The following is a 14,645-nucleotide window of genomic DNA, read 5'->3' as shown; positions in this document are numbered from 1 at the left end:
TCTTGTTTAGTGCCGCAGCTCTTACAGAGACCGTCTGAGGCAACGTCCAGTCTGAGCCAGTTATTTATCAAACTTGAGTTGACCCCTGAGTGCATTCTCATGACTAAAAGAACTCTTTGTTCAAAGTAAAGGATAAGACATTTATCTTAGCTTACAGTGAAGTGTAGTTCTCATATAATCACATTATTATGCATGTATGAAGAGGCAGAAATAGCCAGTCAGGCAAGAATCTACACACAACTGCCCATTATTTAAAATAATACCTACATTTCCTATTGATTTTGTATGTTATTCTGCAACTACCTGGAGGATTTAATTAATACAAATAAAAAAACTGTGTTGCATCTTACTTGAGTAAATCTTAATTGTAAAACTGTATACTAAAAAGATTAGTTCATACAATACATTGCAAACAATAATAAGGTGTACAATACATAGTAATTAATTAATTAGTTGATAGACACTAAATTAAATGGGAGCTATTTTGATAATTAATTATTCATCTGAGTATATTTTTAAGCACGAGAGGTTCAAGCTTCAGAAAATAAACGGCCTTTTCTTGTCTTCTACAAACTGAATATCTTTTGAGTTTTGGACCAACACAACAAGACATTGTCTGACATCACTAGGAAATGATCTTTTTTCACTGTTGTTCTATAAAAACAATCACTTATTAGATGATTGTTAGTTGCAACCTTAATGGAGTTCGAACACAGCTGTGTAACACAGTATGTATAAGGATATTATTGTTCTTCAGAGATGTCCTGCAAACTCACAGGAAACTTACTTAAGTATTAGTTTAACAAAAACTTTAATTCAAGAGTGATTTTTTTTAAATTTCATCCGAACAGATCATTTCTGGGTGATTAAAACTCTTCAAACATAACATAATTAGCTCTTTGCATTTCCTATGTGATACTTGTACCACAGCGGCACAGGGTGCAGCCAGCCTGACAGCTTGGTATGCACCAGTGTCCCTGATTCCCATTCACCACTGTGAGGGTCAAAGGTCGCCCAGCCCTTTTCACAGATGCTGTTTTCCTTTTTGGTAAGCAATGTATAGCTACTGAACCCACAGAGAGCCCAGGATATCGGGGTAAATGTGTTACATATCCTGCAGCTGCTCACGAGCAACAATAAAAAAAGATATTGCACGTAGAACATTGTTAAACTCTCTTTTCTTTACTTTTTAACCAAGCAGCCATGACATTGATTTAAATAATCTGTTGCACCTATTAAATAGACTACAATTCTCATTATGATCAACAGGTGGCACTCGTGATCCTGGACACTTTTGAAAGGTCACATGTTCTGAATGACATCCATGAAAAAGCTGAGCAATTATAGATTTGATAAAAGTTAAATTTAATTATTTAAAATACACCATATTGCAACATTTACAAACATATAATTTGCACTGAAGCATGCAAATCCAAAATCCAAAAAACAAGTAAATGAGTTCATTATTGCAGCAATTATTAATTTAATTAAATGAACTCGTTTTTTTAATGGATGTTATTCAGAATGATTTTAAAAAAACACAAACAAAGACATTTGAAAACGTTGGAGCAAAATGGTGCAAGTTTTTGACATTTACACCAAGTTGAAGTAGATTGTGCTCTTTTCCTTTATTGATTTCAGGCATAGTAAAGAAAGGGAATGACCTGCATATCTTTGCATCTGCAAAAATCGGTATGTTTATGAGCTATACCTTGCTATTCTTGGCAAATTACATTTGGGGCAGGGGGTTGTCAATAAAAATCATTAAACCTTTGGTATCTGACCTTTAGTAGTGTTACTGTGCTATGATTGCCGGACTATCTGGCATTAGCGATTTGTTTTCACTGCCTACACTGTGACAAGAGTCGTGGATGAAACATGTAGTTGTTTAACTTTACTTATTTAGCCGGTTTGCTAATTCCCCTTTCATGTGACAATGGTTTTACAATTAAGCTCACATGGGAGAAGTTTTCATCTGCCAGAAATCTCCTTTGGTTATCTTTTCTCATCTAATCTTATCTTATCTTATCTAATCTTATCTTATCTTAAGTGGAGGACAAGATAAGTCTGTGTTAAAATAGCTCAAAAGGCAAAATGAAGTAAACAGTCGAGAAATGTTCACAGCACAGTAAGGATGTTTTTCTTTTTTAAAGATCCAGATATTTAAAACTGATCACGTAACATTTCGAGAGCGAGAGGCTGTGTGTATTGAGGCGAGATATAATAACTGCAAACTTCTTTGCTGTCTTACATATTCAGCAGAAAACTTCATTCAATTCTTGTTTTTTTTCCAAGCCTCCTGGAATTTTAAAGTGTGGTTTCATTAGTACAGAGCAAGCGATGGTCCAAACCGTCAATTTTTGCAATTCCCCTGACCTTCAAGTTCACGGCCGTCCATTTGTTCAGAGAAATCTCTCCTACTCACAAACAACAGCTGAATCATTCCTTCTCGGCCCCTGCCGTGCAACACGACCACTGAAGCCTCCAGCCTTCACATTGTTGCATCTGAGATGAATAGCGGTGCAGTTAAATCAGTGCACCGAGGGAGAACTCAAAGCCGTGCTCGACCTGACAGACACTTATTACACAGTACTGTGTTTAATATCACATCTGTTATGATACAATTCTCCAAGGTACGAAATTAACGTCAAAATCATCATGTTCTTCCCACTGCTTCACATTTGCTTCAAATAATGACTTAAAATCAGCCTCAAACAAAAAGAAGCTCTCAGTGTCTTTTATTGTGGAGATTTGGAAACGTACAGCAGATGGCAAAGGAAACCATCCCCTGATGTTCTCTGGAGATGCTGTTGAGACCATCACGTGGTTCACATCTGATCCCCGATCAGATAGACGGAGGATCATTAAAAAGCGCCTTGTGGTCGTATTTACAGATGCTTTGCAAACTTGTCCTGATGTTGACTTGCCGTGAGAAGAGCCACCGAGGGTCAGTGGAGGTGTTTCTATGCTTTGTGGACATTAATTAAAGAAAGATGGGCATTCATGCAAAACCTTGGTTGAACCACCTCCAGAAACAGCCACATCTGTTGGTGTGGTTTAACACACTGTGCTGACACAATGTTCAATTTTGGCTCAAGCTATGCGACCTCTCTTATTTCCCTAAGAGGCAGTGTCTTGTTTAGTGCCGCAGCTCTTACAGAGACCGTCTGAGGCAACGTCCAGTCTGAGACAGTTATTTATCAAACTTGAGTTGACCCCTGAGTGCATTCTCATGACTAAAAGAACTCTTTGTTCAAAGTAAAGGATAAGACATTTATCTTAGCTTACAGTGAAGTGTAGTTCTCATATAATCACATTATTATGCATGTATGAAGAGGCAGAAATAGCCAGTCAGACAAGAATCTACACACAACTGCCCCATTATTTAAAATAATACCTACATTTCCCTATTGATTTTGTATGTTATTCTGCAACTACCTGGAGGATTTAATTAATAAAAATTAAAAAACTGTGTTGCATCTTACTTGAGTAAATCTTAATTGTAAAAACTGTATACTAAAAAGATTAGTTTATACAATACATTGCAAACAATAATAAGGTGTACAATACATAGTAATTAATTAATTAGTTGATAGACACTAAATTAAATGGGAGCTATTTTGATAATTAATTATTCATCTGAGTATATTTTTAAGCACGAGAGGTTCAAGCTTCAGAAAATAAACGGCCTTTTCTTGTCTTCTACAAACTGAATATCTTTTGAGTTTTGGACCAACAAAACAAGACATTGTCTGACATCACTAGGAAATGATCTTTTTTCACTGTTGTTCTATAAAAACAATCAGCTAATCACTTATTAGATGATTGTTAGTTGCAACCTTAATGGAGTTCGAACACAGCTGTGTAACACAGTATGTATAAGGATATTATTGTTCTTCAGAGATGTCCTGCAAACTCACAGGAAACTTACTTAAGTATTAGTTTAACAAAAACTTTAATTCAAGAGTGATTTTATTTTTATTTCATCCGAACAGATCATTTCTGGGTGATTACAACTCTTAAAACATAACATAATTAGCTCTTTGCATTTCCTATGTGATACTTGTACCACAGCGGCACAGAGTGCAGCCAGCCTGACAGCTTGGTATGCACCAGTGTCCCTGATTCCCATTCACCACTGTGAGGGTCAACGGTCGCCCAGCCCTTTTCACAGATGCTGTTTTCCTTTTTGGTAAGCAATGTATAGCTACTGAACCCACAGAGAGCCCAGGATATCGGGGTAAATGTGTTACATATCCTGCAGCTGCTCACGAGCAACAATAAAAAAAGATATTGCACGTAGAACATTGATAAACTCTCTTTTCTTTACTTTTTAACCAAGCAGCCATGACATTGATTTAAATAATCTGTTGCACCTATTAAATAGACTACAATTCTCATTATGATCAACAGGTGGCACTCGTGATCCTGGACACTTTTGAAAGGTCACATGTTCTGAATGACATCCATGAAAAAGCTGAGCAATTATATATTTGATAAAAGTTACATTTAATTATTTAAAATACACCATATTGCAACATTTACAAACATATAATTTGCACTGAAGCATGCAAATCCAAAAAACAATTAAATGAGTTCATTATTGCAGCAATTATTAATTTAATTAAATGAACTCGTTTTTTTAATGGATGTTATTCAGAATGATTCTGCTGAGTGAAAGAAGCTTTACCACCACAGAAACGCTGCCCATCTCTGTCCTTCATTCTCATTCTTGGCTGATAAAACTCTTATTCAGGCATTTATCGTCTCCACATTTGATTAAAGCAACAGCACCCTCTACTGCACCCTCTCTCTCGCTCTCTTTCTCTCTCTCCCTCTCTCTCTCTCTCTCTCTCTTTCCCTTTCTCTCCAAAAAATGCCTTTGGGCTTTGCATGCAGGAAGGGATGCAGATTAATCAATTTCCTCGACATAAAGAGCTGTTCATCATGTCCTTGTGGCCTTTTTAACTATCTTACACTCTCCCTCTAGAGCTGATGCTAAATGACCTGGAACTCACTGTAAGGACAGAAAACATTCCCCCATTATCCACTTCCATTCAAACCATTAACAGTCACCTTTTCAGTGAAGCACGGATCATTTCGCTCTCACAGGCCATGTTGAGTACGTATTGACTCAAAAGAAATGTATGTGACGGTACTGATACTGTAACTGTATATTGAATAGCTGTAAATAATTCCACACTATAGCTGGAGGCCTGTGTGGTTATAATTTCCTATGAGGTGGATAGACGGATAAATAGATAGGTGGAGAGATGAAAGAAAGAACAAGTGTTTCTAAGTTCAGATGAGGCTGATGGGAATATCATTAGTTTAGCAGGTATTTTGTCATAAAACAAAGTATTGGAAAAACGAAAATGTTGGCACAGGTAAAAGTTCAGGTATCACCAAAGATATTACAATTCATCCCGATGTGATATGAATGTGTCGGAAATTTCATGGTAATCCATCCAATATTTAACTCAAATCCATAAATGTGAACCTCATGGAAGCACAAGTGTATGGATGTCTCTGTGTGTGTGTGTGTGTGTGTGTGTGTGTGTGTGTGTGTGTGTGTGTGTGTGTGTGTGTGTGTGTGTGTGTGTGTGTGTGTGTGTGTGTGTGTGTGTGTGTGTTTTCTTCAAACATTATCCATCAGTATTACATAATAATAATTTGAGAGTTAAGGGGCTTGTTGGACACCAGAGCGGTCGAAAGCAGTTTACCTTCAACTCGTCCAGCCGTAGCCGCACATAAAGGACAGTCAGGCCTCTCGGAGCCAGCTAGCCCATTAGCCTTGGCTAATGCGTCCATCACTCCAGACTGGGTCTGGTTTCACACAGAAGCTTCCTCATCCCTTTGTGCTCGCGGCAACTCTCGCTGCAAAACAACCACGCCTGAGAAACTGTTGCTGAGAAAATCTGTGTTTTCACTCTAAAACTAATCACTAATGTTTGTGTATTCAGGAGCAAATGAAGGTCTAGGAGAGGATATATGTCTCTGGCAAAAATAATAAACATGTCTGATGTTTTTAGAGGCCGATACATTGTGGCTGGTTACAAGTGGGACAGAGATGTCGTATGTGTACAGATTGTAAAGCCCTCTGAGGCAAATTTGTCATTTGTGATAATGGGCTATACAAAATAAACTGAATTGAATTGACAGTGTAGGGGTTACTCTGAAATGAACAGATTCCAAAATGTGTGTGCGGTAACACATATCAGATTGCTGTTGCTCCTCAAAATGTAAAGTGGATATTCGCTCAATCAGAGGGTGAAATTGTTTTTGACCATGCCTGTGATCTTGGGTTTCACAGCTCTGCCTTGCTAAATGGACCGGGCGCATTAGGGGCCAGAGGAGCACGCTGCAGAGTGCTCTTAAAAGGCGAGAGGAGAAAAACAACTGGAGACGGCCTCCCTGTGTTTCTCAGCTCCGCTGCCCTGCTGTAGAGGGACAGGGACATAAACCAACCGTGTATGTAAGCTCCCGTATCGGGTTGCAGCCACCAAATCAAAACAAGCATCCTGATGGAGAGAGGGCACAACGTGCATGGAGGGTATGGTGAATGACATGAGGGCCCTCATGGGATGGAGGGGGGACGTTTGACATGTTATTCTCTGCTTTGTTACAACCGTACAGAGTTTGTAAAAATCTGTACTTTTGGGGATTGGTAACTATTTTCTGAATCACTGAATCGTTCGACAAATACATATCAGGTCTGGTGACACAATGTGGAAGAAACGAGGAATTATATACATTTTATATGTTCTGCCTTTTGAGGAAAAACATGGAACTCACATTTTCAAAAGATATATAAGTTGTGGAACTTTTTCTGTCATTTGGATAAAAAGGCAAAGTCCATGTTTTTCTTTATTTTACTTATTGTCAACGTCGACGCTGCACATGTTTACACTGTGAACATTAATGTTGAGAATTCAAACAAAAACACTTTTTGTTGTTTTGGTTAAAATAAGGACCTAAACTAAGTCAAAAACAATGAACTAAATATCTATAAAAAAACACATAACTTGAAAATAACTCTTCTTTGGGTCACACCGGCTCCCGGTTGAAAGCCCTGTGTTTGTTTGACCTACCCACCTAACGGGGATGACATTACATTGAAAGCCTTGTGTGTCTATCAGATGACGAGGGGTGTTATAAAGTTTTGGTATTTGACTCTCAGGAAATTAGATTTATCAAAATGGTATCTCCTCCAGGATTGGGTGGCAGATTGGTTGGATAACCAGATTACTTCTTGTTTACTTTTATTTGTTTGTTCGGTATATTATGTGCTGATGGCAGAGTGCATGTCAATTCCACAAAGAGTTGTCATCTTAAGCTCTAATCAAATGACAATCAATACAACGATATGTCCTGCAGACAATTAGTTAATGTAAAGTATATTTCAGAAACCCACCATTCCCTCTTACTTCCACCACGAGCCGGGTGACTCATCACGCTGGGGAAAATATGCCAAGTGTGTGCGCCACCAGCAAGGTGTGTAAATTCCACACCTGTCCCATCATCTCTCCCTCCACCCCTCCCTCTGTCTCCCCTCCCTGTTTGTGCCTTCTCTCTTTCCACATATGCTCCCCCTCTCTGCTCACCAACACCTCGCACTGAGCAGCTTGAGGAGCAGAAAGCTGCGCCGTCTTGCTGAGAACATGCAACCGAAAACAGAGAGACCAGCAGAAAGTGATCGTGTTTGACACCACTGAGGGCCTCTCTCCTCTCTCCTCTCCTTACGAACAGGTACGTTGAGATTCCCACTTTATTACAGGCACTCTTATGACCAGATGCATGAAGGCTGGTTTCTCAGCTCTTTGGACGACAGAAGACGCATCCCAGATTGTGTTGGAATTATTCTCTTATGCATTTAAATGCATCTTATCTTATTTGGGAATATTTTGTGCGGCGCTTCTCGAATAGACTAAGCTGTGCTGCTCTTTACTCCTGGTCCCCTATTTATCTTAGTTCTCCTATTACACACACTTTTTCTCATCACAGCTTCTAGAAGAGTCTGTTAACATGAGCAGAAGAGCCGTGGAGAAGTTGAATAAAGTCACGTACGAAGGTGAAGGTGGAGGCTTGTTATCCGGCTTATTTAACATTCGAGATGGATCTTTTCCACAGGAAATAACGAGGTAGCGGGATGACAAAGGCTGCAGCTGCCTTTTCTTCTCCTGAAGCAGGGTGCAAAGTGACATTATGGCATTCGAGCTCAGGTAACTTCACTTTGACACTGATAGCCTTGAAACTATAATCCAACTCTGGGGTTGTGTTTACAAGATGTGTGCCTCTGCGAGAGTGTGAAATCCAAGTCCTTTTGTGAACACAGACAATGCTGGTGACTGATTTGAGGAAATGACATGATGATCTAATTGTGAATATGTTTCATCCTCCCATGTAGAAGTTCTTGTTCTTGTTATAAAGATATAACGAGTGCAAGTCGGTGGAGAGAAGAGTCTAAATATGATCATGTGACGCTTGAAGATTTATCGTAAGTTATTAAATCAAGATCACAATTGATGCCTGCGTGTGCAATATTTTCACACGCAAGGCTCCAGATGGAGCCGGCGTGAACGTGAGAGAGAGTGTTGTTTTCCACCGAGCGGTGATGTCATGACACCGCTGTTTGGTCGGACTAACAGTTTATTCTGAAAACTGAGCCTGCGTCCTGAGGCTCAGACAAACTATCCGAGGACAAACGATGGAGGTAGACTCCTCACAGCCAGGGAGAGAAGGTATATACCCACTGTGTGAAAAGAGAAAGCCGATAGCTGCGTCTAAAGTTTAGCAAACGCCTTGCAGTCATCTACATGAAGTGTACTGAACCTTCTGGCCTTGGTGTGCAGAAAGCTGAGGCCTGCATCGCCTTCTTTGGTAATTATAGGTGGGGAAAGTAGCCAAATACAAATACTGTGCTTAAGTACAACATAGAGATACTTTACATGACTATTTACTCTATTACGTTCATATAAAAGCTATAGTTACAAATTTCTGAACAAATTTAGATTTTAGAAACATTTCTGCAACATTTCAAATGCAGCGTGCATGCATCTTACGAGTTAAAATAATTATATCTTATATAATTATAAGATTCTACCATTCTGTTATATTACTTGAAATTACTTAAATAGTCTAAATAATTCCTCCACAACTGGATATGATGATTGATGTGAGGCAATTCACTTTTTACAAGGTTTATTAGCATGCAGGTTACTGGAGGTAAGAGCTTTGCAGATTGCATTTGGAATGAATAAAACTGAGGTCCAACTCCATCACCTTATGTCTCCTCACCGTTTACTCTTATAATAGTGGTCAGTGTAATATATTAAACTAATACAGTTTGATGTTATAAGCTCATTACTTTTTTTATTTGTATTTAATGGCGTCTTTGCCTGCAGTGGACATGGATTTGTCATTTGGATAAATTACAGCACGAAAGCAGCTGGTGGATTATGCAACATATAATATTAATTTTAGAGGTCTGAGTATGAGTGCAACATGAATGAAATCCATGTTCTCCATTTAAAATCTGTATAATTTTATAAGTTGTTTGAATATATATTTTTTTCTTGCAGAATGAGAGTCACAAAGTTCAGATTTCCTGCTACGAATATTACTATGGGATGACTTTTCTGAAGATGCAGAACTTAGCTCATTAGTGAGCATTGAACCAAACAGGGATTGTTCACAGTGGCTAAGTTCAGTGTCTGACATGAAATAATGAGCTCTCACATGTTGTTCCCGAACAGAAAGGAGAGGGGAGAAGGATGCACTTGAATGGCCACCTGTACTGTAAAAGAGGAATGCTTTAAAAGTCTTGCGTGTCCAGACACACGGTACTCAACAGAGTGAGGAGATGTTCATTTTCAACACTATATTTCTGGAAAATATTTTTCCCAGAAAGCTGCAGATTTTTCCAGATAAAGATGATTTTAGTCAATGAAAGTATCATTAACAACTCAACTATGAGCTTATGTTTCCTTTAAATTAGAACCACTGCTGGTTAAACTCTGTTTTAAATCATTTTGGGATTGTGATAACTTTTCCCCCCCTGAGTTGTGCACTCCTGTGCCTACTGAACTGGATACAGTGTGTCTTTGCAGAACTGGCTCAGTCCAGCAGGAACAAGAGTGGCATCTAATGTGACCCAATCAGAGTGAACCAGGCTGTTACCATGGTCCCGGTTAAATGAGAAGGAGCACATCGCAAATGACAATGTTTCTGAATTTGCGTTTCTGTGTGTGTGTGTGTGTGTGTGTCTGTGTCCTAGTGTGTCTCTGTGTGAATCTGGCTGCCTCTGCAGGTAGTCCTTATGAACAGCAGCTGATTTGTGCTGAGTAATACTTCACGTTGCCTCTCCTCATTGCTCATCCCATAATAAGCTGTCAGTGCGTCAGCGAGCTGCTTCACTAAAGTGGGACACAGCGGCTCAACACCTCTGCAGTCTGAATGGAAAGGTGACGCTGCATTAGCAAAACTGGTGCTATTAATTTTGCACATCTTCCATGGATAAACAATTTTTCATCTTCCTGTGGACTGGTTGATTTACACATATGCACACATGCCAAATGTCATATAGCCAATAAAAAGACGTTTTTCTCACTCTACAATAACATACTGTATCTGTGGCACTATAAATCAGTCCAAAATACAGACTGGACTTTTTATTTCGTCATTATGTGTGTTCATTATTCCTGTCTGACACTTGCATTATCTCACCTGAAGGTGTAGAGTGCCTCTTATTAAATCTGTATGGGTTCTTGAAGATGTCAAAGACTGAGTAAGGATTAAAACACTTCTCTCAATGTGACGTAATCCTGCAGTAAAATATCAACAGCTATCTCTCATTCGGTTTAGTTGTATTTACAATAGCTGTCTTAGTTTTGGTATTCACTTTAAACTTACTTTTTGAACAATATTGTATTTGTTTCAAATGTTATTGTTCCTATCCCTTACATTTGCATGTAAATGGTTTATGCTGCAATTCCTCTTTAACGATTATTTAAAGTGCTTTAAATTATCTTTTTGTTTGAAATGTGATATGAGTAAGTAAATAAAGTTTATTTATATTGCAGTTATCACAGACAAAGTGTCACAAAGTGCAATACGGTAGTCAATTTTAAAAAATTGTCTATAAAAGTGGCCAAAAACCATCGACAGTGTATAGAGCAAAGTACAATACACAGTAAAAGATTAAATAAATAAACAAACAGAGAAGATAGAAAGCAGGCCATATAGAAAAGACTTGCGTTGCCTTTGTGTGTGTGTGTGTGTGTGTGTGTGTGTGTGTGTGTGTGTGTGTGTGTGTGTGTGTGTGTGTGTGTGTGTGTGTGTTTTAAATGACAGAGGGTAGTTTATAAGAACATTGCGGTCACCAGCAAGAAGAGGAGAAAAAAAATGTGTCTGTCCACTTAGATAAAAAAATCAACGCAGCTGCAGTCGGAACAACATTATCTGCTCAAGATTTACTGCACATTTGCATTATATGAATGGGTTTTGATTGGATCCTGCATACATTAAATATAATAGTGTCCTCTGTGAATAAAAGGCCAAAACTCACAGGTTCAACAAGTCTCAGTCCCTGTGGAGTTGTAGCTGCTACTTTCACAAAACAATTTGAGGCCAGAATGTTTATTTACATTGTCAAAAGGATTTGGAGCCTCTGGACCAGTTTTAAGAGGTTAGACCGGGATGCAGGATCCTGCCATTAAAACCAGAATCACCACACCAAACACTTTGTCTATTGTTTGTGCCGCTGACCATCCTCTCCCCTCTGAATGTGCTTTCTGGAGTCTGGACAATATTATATGAAACACGAAAGAAAAATAAGGGGACCGTAACTTGCAACCAAAATAATGAACAAATAGCACCAATATATATATATATATATATATATATATATATATATATTCATATGAATATCTTAATCTGTAAAGTAACAACTTCTGTCAATTAGCTGTTAATTTAACATCGAATCACATTTACTTGTCATATACACAATGATACCACGTATTGTGATATTATTTAGTGCCTAACAAACCGAAACATACAACAGAATATTCTATAATTTAAAAAAAGAACAAGTTAAATAATTTTCATAGAACCAGTACAAAACAATATAACAACCCGTTTGAAAGACTAACATAGTGAGATAAAATATAGTGTAATACAAAGTACAATAGTGAAGCGCAAGTCCGGATAACAATGAGTAAATGTAGGCCTACTGCCTTTAGCTGGTAAAGTGTACTCTTGGTGTGCCATAAACTGGATGTGATGCCTCCGACCGCCACCAGGGGGCGCTCAACCCCCACAACTCACCCGTCATGAGGTTAATTCAATCGCTCCGTGGTGTCGCTCTCTGTCAACTTCTTCTCCTCGGTAATGTGAAAGTGTCACCTCTCTCTCTTTCTCTCTCTCTCTCTGTCTCTCTGTCTGATACAAAGTTCCGTGGTGTTTTTTTCCAGCAGTTTTATCTCCTGTTGGCTAAGGTGTGACATCGCTCAGGTCAGTGAAGGGAGAGACATTTATGTCCACCTCGTCGTCGACGGGTGTGTTCGTGTGTGTTCGTTTGTGGACCAAAATCTAGGAAGTAACGTTCGCCCAACTTTTCGATTCCCGGGGACGACGCGGAGACGTTAATCTCGATTTGCTTAAAGAAACTCTAGTTTGTGAAAGCGTTAAATTTAATCTACCTTTTAGTCATTTAAAAACGAGTAACAACAAGCAGCTTCTCGGCGCACCTTCGTAGGGGAAGCTCAGGTGAATAAACGGTTTACATTTCCTTAAGTTGTGTGGTGGGAGTTCGCTAACGCCAGAGATCTTCCTCTTCTCGTCGCTTCCAGGAGTAGTTCGGCTTTTAAATATGAAACAAGTGTTTATTATTCAAAAGGTAAGACTTATTTTGACATTTTGGTTTAGTTTGACGGATAAAAAAGTGGGAATTTTCATGGGAGAACGGGAAATGCTGGCTATCGTTTATAAAGTAAGTAGCCATATTTACATGTTGATACAGTGGAGGGAAACGAGGCAATTTAATAGACATTTGCTTCTATATGCCTGTTGCACTAGTTTTTGTACCATAAATACATCAATTATACTGTAAAGAATATGAAATGCAAATGAAATCAACCTGTGCTTTTACAGTCATTCCTGCTTGTATTCCCCTTCATGTTGAAACTGCCCTTTGGTCACATGATGTGTTTGTTTCTCCAGAGGAGGCTGGCAGAGGGCACGGGGCAGTGAGTGATGCTGGAGCCCATCTGTAAATCAGGATGAGCGCTACGGAAAGAGCCGGGCCCCCTGAACATGATGGCGAGGCGCGTGTGGTGCAGATCTACACCAGGCTTCCCCAGGACGCCACCTACTGTCCCCTGCAGGTCAGCGCTGGGGACACGGCGAGGTCGGTCATCCACAACACCGTGGTCACTCTGGGCCTGAATGCCGGCCAGACGTACAGCCTGCTGGAGGTCAGGAGACCTGGGAGAGAGGAGAGGTTGCTGGAGGCCGGGGACTGCCCTCTGGAGAGAGTCCTGCTGTGGCCGCCAATAGCACAGAGGTGGCACCCTCAGACCCATGGGTACTACTTCATCCTGCAGGACCAGCAAGCCAACAATGGAGGCAACCGGGTAGAAAACAGCAGTAAGGACTACGATGATCTCTGTGACCTCCAAACTGTGACTGAGGAGGGTATTCTGGAGGTGTTACGCCAGCGCTTCTACAGGCTCAAAATCTACACCTACGCCAGCAACATCCTCATCGCCATCAATCCCAATAAATTCTTACCTCTGTACTACAATCCCAAGTATGTCAAGATGTACGAGAACCAGCCACTGGGCAAACTAAGCCCTCATATATTTGCCATCGCGGACGTGGCGCTCCGTGCAATGCTGAACCGGCAGGTCAACCAGTGTATTGTGTTGTCTGGCGAGAGTGGCTCAGGGAAGACTGAGAGCAGCAGTTATCTCATCCACTGCCTGACTGCCATCAGCAAGAAGACGTACTCCAGCGGACTGGAGCGGACCGTCCTCGGGGCCGGCCCGGTGCTAGAGGTAGGTCACTTTGTGTGAATCTGGCCACCTGTTGAAAAAAAACTAACACCCATCTGTTGCAGCAGGACACTTTTGTGTTGTCTCGATATCAAATGTTCTAAAGGTTCCAGCGGCGCTTTAGTTGCGTTTTGCTTTTTTTTTTCTTTTTTTTTTTTTTCTTTTTTTTTTTCTTTTTTTTTTTTCTTTTTCTTTTGCACTTTTCCCTTTTTTTTACTTCTTTTCTACTTTTTTGTCTAAATTCTTTTCTACTTTTGTTCACTTTGTCGTTTTACGCGTGAGCTACAGCACTTTTGTGAATGACCTCGGCGTGCTCAGCGCTGGGTGGCTCAGCTGATCGCGCTCTGCACTCGCAGCTTCGCTGCCTGCACAAGACAGACCTGTGATCTCGCGGCTAGCGGGCGTGGAGCTCAGGCGCCGCGGAGAGCACGGAGAAGGTGGAAGCGCTGTAGAGATACAAACCCTACGAGGGATCGGAACGAGGAGGGTGAAACAGACGGATGAGCGATTTGCACGGGAATAGGTCGAGATGGCTTGGTGGCGAGGAGGATCTCGGAGCTTCACTGCTTGTGTGCCGCGGGACTATCCGGATCA

The 14,645-nt window shown here is 40.1% G+C and overlaps 1 protein-coding gene across 5 annotated transcripts in view; it reads left to right on the top strand.

The window, feature by feature from the left end:
* Nucleotides 1-12,388: 12,388 nt before the first annotated feature.
* The window catches only part of myo9b (myosin IXb), a 31,298-nt gene continuing 29,041 nt past the window's right edge, over nt 12,389-14,645 (top strand). For 3 of the 5 annotated variants that reach the window (XM_056420315.1, XM_056420314.1, XM_056420312.1), the window contains exons 1-2: nt 12,392-12,510; nt 13,219-14,054. In XM_056420315.1, the coding sequence (XP_056276290.1) occupies nt 13,278-14,054 (777 nt within the window). In that variant the 5' untranslated portion in view covers nt 12,392-12,510; nt 13,219-13,277. Of the gene's footprint in view, nt 12,511-12,818; nt 12,896-13,218; nt 14,055-14,645 lie in introns of those variants that run through there. The other 2 variants (XM_056420316.1, XM_056420313.1) reach the window with 2 other exon arrangements.

The sequence above is a fragment of the Pseudoliparis swirei genome, chromosome 8 (assembly GCF_029220125.1).
Source record: "Pseudoliparis swirei isolate HS2019 ecotype Mariana Trench chromosome 8, NWPU_hadal_v1, whole genome shotgun sequence".
Classification (NCBI taxonomy): Eukaryota; Metazoa; Chordata; class Actinopteri; order Perciformes; family Liparidae; genus Pseudoliparis; species Pseudoliparis swirei.
This window is presented reverse-complemented; position numbering and strand designations above follow the sequence as displayed.